General features: G+C 41.1%; 1 protein-coding gene across 1 annotated transcript in view; it reads left to right on the top strand.

Annotated features, from left to right (window-relative positions):
* Positions 1–2193, top strand: part of nos1apb (nitric oxide synthase 1 (neuronal) adaptor protein b) — a 10795-nt gene extending 8602 nt beyond the window's left edge. Inside the window, exon 10 of the mRNA XM_063219895.1 lies at positions 1712–2193. Within this exon, the coding sequence (XP_063075965.1) occupies positions 1712–2193 (482 nt within the window). The remainder of the gene's footprint in view (positions 1–1711) is intronic.
* Positions 2194–5695: the final 3502 nt, after the last annotated feature.

The following is a 5695-nucleotide window of genomic DNA, read 5'->3' on the forward strand; positions in this document are numbered from 1 at the left end:
TTCCAACACAAGTAACTTATCTGAGAAACAAGTAGACCCGTGTACTTGTCTTACGATCAGCTAACTCTGCACTGGTTGGATCAAGTTTGTGGTTGGTGCTTGTTAGGTTTTCAGTGTTTTTCAGTAACAACATAGTTTTTCTATATCATTAGGTACAGTGCAGTACATGGTGTAAAAGCTATGCAATGCCATGTGCTAGTGTTGTAATTACACCACAAATGTACTTTTACTTTTACTTTTGACTCCTCTATCTGCAGGCTTATGTTGAGGTCAAGGGGGCGTTAATTAAAAAAAAGTTGAGAATCACTGCACTTGCACTAGTACTAGTACAGCTTCAGGTTACTGTAGCCTATGCTGCTCTGTGCTGTCCTGTCCTGTCCTGTCCCTCCTCACTTTGTGGGACCTTGGCTCTCCATTTCACCATCTAACTTTTAGTTTTTTTCTATTTATCTTTCTATCTTGGGCTCTTTCTCTTTCTCTCGCCTTCTTTTTTTTCTCCAATGCTTTCACTTTCTGTGTCTCTGTGTACGTCCACTCTCTTTCCCTCACCCATGCCTCACTTCATCTCTCGCTTAATCTCTCTCTACACTCTTTCTCTCTCTCTCGCTTAATCTCTCTCTCTCTCTCTCTCTCTCTCTCTCTCTCTCTCTCTCTCTCTCTCTCTCTCTCTCTCTCTCTCTCTATCTCTCTATCTCTCTGTCCTTGTTCTCTATCTGTCTCTGTCCTTCTTCTCTGTCTGTCTATCATAGTTGTGCAGCCGTGTTGAGTGCACGTCTCTTCTGCTATTCAGGGGTGCGTTTCTCGAAAGCATAGTCGTTAGCCAGTTAGCAACTTGGGTAGTTGTCAATGGGAAATTGCATTGCAAACAACAAAGTTGCTAACATAGTCAGCAACTATGGCTTCGCGAAATGCACCCCTGTATGGCGCAGGTCCATTATACTGAGGCCAGCTGCTGCCCTGTCATTTCAGAGGTATTCATCAACTGCTGATTGCATGGCTGACTTTGCATTGTTGTGTTGTATCACTATGTGCAAAATCTGTGTAGCATTCTCCATTTTGAACTAAATGTCTCGCCTTCAGCAGTCTCTGTCTCTTCATTGCTTCTCATCATCATCATCATCATCATCATCATGCCCATCTAAAATCATTGGGGGAAACTACATTACATATGTACGTACGTAATGCTTTTGAACCAATCTGTCTTGCAACCACATCAGTGTGTTCATATTTATTTAACATATGTTGAATTGTGCCAACATTACACCTGTCTTTTTACATCATATTATACAGAATATGCGTAAAACACTTGATACTTTATATTAATAAACTATATATGAGACTACATACATATGCGTAACACTTGATACTTTATATTAATAAACTATATATGATACTATATACATATGCGTAACAATTGATACTTCATATTAATAAACTATATATGATACTATATACATATGCGTAACACTTGATACTTTATATCAATAAACTATATATGATACTATATACATATCCGTAACACTTGATACTTTATATTAATAAACTATATATGATACTATATACATATGCGTAACACTTGATACTATATATTAATAAACTATATACTATATGCATATGCATAACACTTGATACTATAAACGATACTATATACATACTGTATGCTTTATAGCCTACTTGATACTGTATATTAATAAAAGTTTTAACTCCGCAGTGGGCTCCCAGGACAGCCTTCTTGAGATCGCGCTGCGTCCCAACATGCCCTCTGCGCCCCGCAGTGCTGTAGCGGCGCCGTACTCCTCTCCCTTCTCACCGGGACGCCTGCTGGACATGCAGGCCTGTAACATCCAGCTGGAGCACTTCCGTTTCCGACGCCCAGGCCCAACACGTGATGACCCAAAGCCAGGCAGGGACGAGGACCAGGACCAGGACCCAGACCAGGACCACGACTCTGGCCAGGGGGATGTGGAAGAAGTGTCCCCAGCAGAGAGCTCCCCTCGGGGGGAAGAGTTCCTCTTCTCTGGGCTGGGGGTGCCAGCAGGCTTCAGGGAGTCGGGCATAGCCTCGGAGGAGTACGAGTCCAACACGGACGAGAGTGATGAGAGGGACAGCTGGGGCCGGGGCGAGGGTTCGGTGCTCCTGCTGAGCGATCTGAGGGCAGAGGCGACATTAGGAAGAGGGAAGGGGGAGGTGTAAGCCCATCATGGGAGACAGCAGAGAATATGCAATACTATTGCACTGAAAGATCCGTAAAGTCCCATTTCCATAATATTCTATCCATTTGTTGCAACGTTCGTTTTTTGTTACAGTCAGATAACGCTGTGTTAATGTGAAGAAAAAGACATCAAAGATATCAAACTTAGTATGTGGTGTCAAGTGTTAATCAAATGCCAACATGTCAGCCCCCAAAATAAACAATCATAACATGCATCTGCTGACATTTTAGTGTGCTGTGCCCAAAAGTTAACCATACAACTCTCCGACATGTTGACTTAACTTCTCCGCAGCCTCAGTGGCTCCAGCAGTCCTCACATCTGAGCCGTTACTCCTGTGGTGCTTTTTCCTCTCAGGTCCTTCACTCTCTGTCTAAGGCAGTGCATGGCTGTTGTAAGATTGTTGAAAATTCTAGATCTTACTTTCATGATCAGTGAATGTCTTATTTTTTGCCTTATTTTTTTTCAAAAATTATTCAGTTAGTGACATCCAAATATCTTTTCCCCCGAGCAATTACTGTATGTGAAACATGAAGTCCCCCTTGGCCAGCCAGTTCATCAACCTTTCTTGAGCTGTATGTGATGTACGTATGTGTGTGTCATTGAAGCGCTTTTTGACTGTGGGATACAAGTGCAGCGAGATTACTGAGGAATTTCTGTAGCATGCACCAGCAGCATCCTGTACTTCACTGTGAACATTTGAATTCAGATGAATACAGCATGGCAGAGCTAGAGCATCACCTGTTTGCAAAAAGGGTAACACTTAACTTGACGCCGGTGTCATAGTACATGTCATAACAGTGTCATGACACAGTCATAGGTAAGTCATAAGCATTATAATATGTCCATGTCATAAACATTTTAGGACTATTGGCCTTAAGTGACATTCGGTTATGGCAAAGATGTATGGCAAATGTTTATGACATGGACATAATGTTTATGACACATGCATAACTGTGCCATGACACTATTATGACACTGTAATGACGTGCATATGACAAAGGCGTCAAGTAAAGTGTTACCCCAAAAAGCAACCCGAGAGCAGAGAGGCAGCTATGCTCCCAATTGATAATATTAAATATATATGCACACATATCCATGTGTTCAGCATGATTGTTTATGTGCAGTTTCCTGAATAAAATGTTTTTGTCACTCAATCTTTTATGTCTGTCTGTTTTGTGTGATTTGTATTTGCAGTTTTATACCGGCAAAAATGTATTAGTCTTGTATTCTTCGTAGTGTAAACTTGTATAAAATGTGGAGTGAAATTACCTTTTGTTTTTGTGTGTGCTTTGATAGCAATAGTTTAATAATGCATTAAATATACCTTTCCATAGGCCCTACCGTGGCCCAACTGTAGGACACTGGTTTACTATGCGGCCGACCAGACCCGGGTTCGATTACCCGGCCCGGGTCCTTTGCCCTTCCCTGTCTCTCTCTCCCCACTTGCTTCTTGTCACCATCTTCACTGTACTATCGTAAATAAAGTAAAAAAGACCAAAAAAAAGATCTTTTTGAAAAATTACCTTTCCATTTTAAGAAGAAGACATCAGACAGCCATTACCACAATTTGTAAGTCACTGTTGTTGTCTCTGCCATACCATACAATGGACACATATACATATAGAATGGAGTTAATGAACCACGATTTATGTGAGAGAAGTTGAACTTTTTATGCTCAGTATTGTCAGGATATCCACACTTCCACATATACAATGTAAATGACAGGAAGTGGTATCCGGTGGCTAACCCTCAAAAAGAAAAACAGAAACATAATAAAATGAAAAGATCAGTGACAACACACTGCACACATGTTAAATAAAGGGTGCTATAACTCTTATGGGGCAGAAGAAGGGTTGGTGAAATGCATTGTCCCAGCATAAAACTAGTGGCTGGAGTGAGTGCCTTTTTTTCTCAGCTCTGCGGCCGTCTAAACGTATCCTATAAACAGCCACTCTGGGACATAATTGAAACCTTCTGTGCTTCAGGTGGAATTCTGGGGCTGCTGGCATCTCTCCCGCCTCGCTTGCTCGGACTGTAAACTTTCTTCACTCTCTCTGCTTCTCTCTGGCTGGACAGCTTCTGACACTGCCCTGCTCTCACACTCAACTGCCCCAAATGAGACGCACACCGCTGGAATATCGCCTCTAAATCTGGACCAATGACTTGAAGATTTTACCCCTTTTGAAATGTAAGTAGTCTGGACTTTTTGTTATAAAAAAACCCTTTCTGGAGCAAATAGAAAGAATGTCAGTCTGTATAAGATCATGGGTAGATGCTTCAACACAGAGCAATTAACAGTTTTGTTAATAATTCCTTCACACAATTTTGAATGGTTAAAATCAGAGGCTTGAGCAGTAGTTTGTTTTGTGATATTTTCAATATATACCCCGTCCTTTTAATCTAAATGTGTCTGTGAAGCAGCTGCCGTTTCTGTTGTGGACCGTTATGGACACCAATTCAGTGCAAAAACAAAACTGCTGATGTGTGCCAATGTGTGTCTATATTATTGTTATGTTTTAAAAAGCAATTATACCTAAAATCAAGCAGTGATGAATGATTGTTAAAGAGGTGGACACGACACGTGGTAGTGTGGAATACAGTCTCTCTCCTCCGTTCACACCCAGTGCATACACAGCAGCTAATGTAGTAAAACATTGCACAGGAGTGAGAGATCTGCCCCTTGCTTCAGGAATGACTGTATGTACTGTACAACCCCCCCCCCCCCCCCGCCCTCTCTCTCTCTCTCTCTCTCTCTCTCTCTCTCTCTCTCCATCTCCCTATCTCTCTCTCCCTCTCCCTCTCTCACATTGATCATTGGAGCCATACTTTACCAAAGTTTACAGGCTTTTCGTACAGTGAAAACACTGTGTACACAGATGACTTTGTGTCAGTGTTTTTTATGTCATTTCCAGCATCCACAAGGGAACCTCTGTGCTCTATTTAGTCTCGGTATGCCCCTTGACACTAACAAGGGCCCATTTAAAAATAGTCAGGAGAATTATGCTCTTCGTTTTATTGCTAACATTGTTTTTAGCCAGTTAGTTACTGTCTAGCCAGCCGCCTCATTTTCAGATGGCCATATAGTTTCACTTTTGAAAAGCACCCCAGCTGTGAAAACAGCATGTGTTTGAAATGTTTATGGAAAGCCTTTCATGTTCAGAGGGATTAAGACATCTGTTATATAAATATTACTGTTTTAACTTTCAAGAGCATGGCAGTTCTCACACTGATGCTTTTGCTTCAAGATTTTGTGTTTGTGTGTGTTTCTTTGTAATGCTTTTATGTGTGAATGAATATATTTATTGTAATGAGGTTTTTATAATAGGCTTACTTTCCTTTATTTACATTTACTGTATATATAAGTAGATACACCACACAAATGGTGTAATGAGTGGTTACCGTGATCTTGAATAAACCGTGTTAACTTTTGTATTTTGTACGCGTCATTAGGTATAATCACTATCCAGCTCTTCACATGAGGC

Source organism: Engraulis encrasicolus, chromosome 16 (genome assembly GCF_034702125.1).
Source record: "Engraulis encrasicolus isolate BLACKSEA-1 chromosome 16, IST_EnEncr_1.0, whole genome shotgun sequence".
NCBI classification, from domain to species: domain Eukaryota; kingdom Metazoa; phylum Chordata; class Actinopteri; order Clupeiformes; family Engraulidae; genus Engraulis; species Engraulis encrasicolus.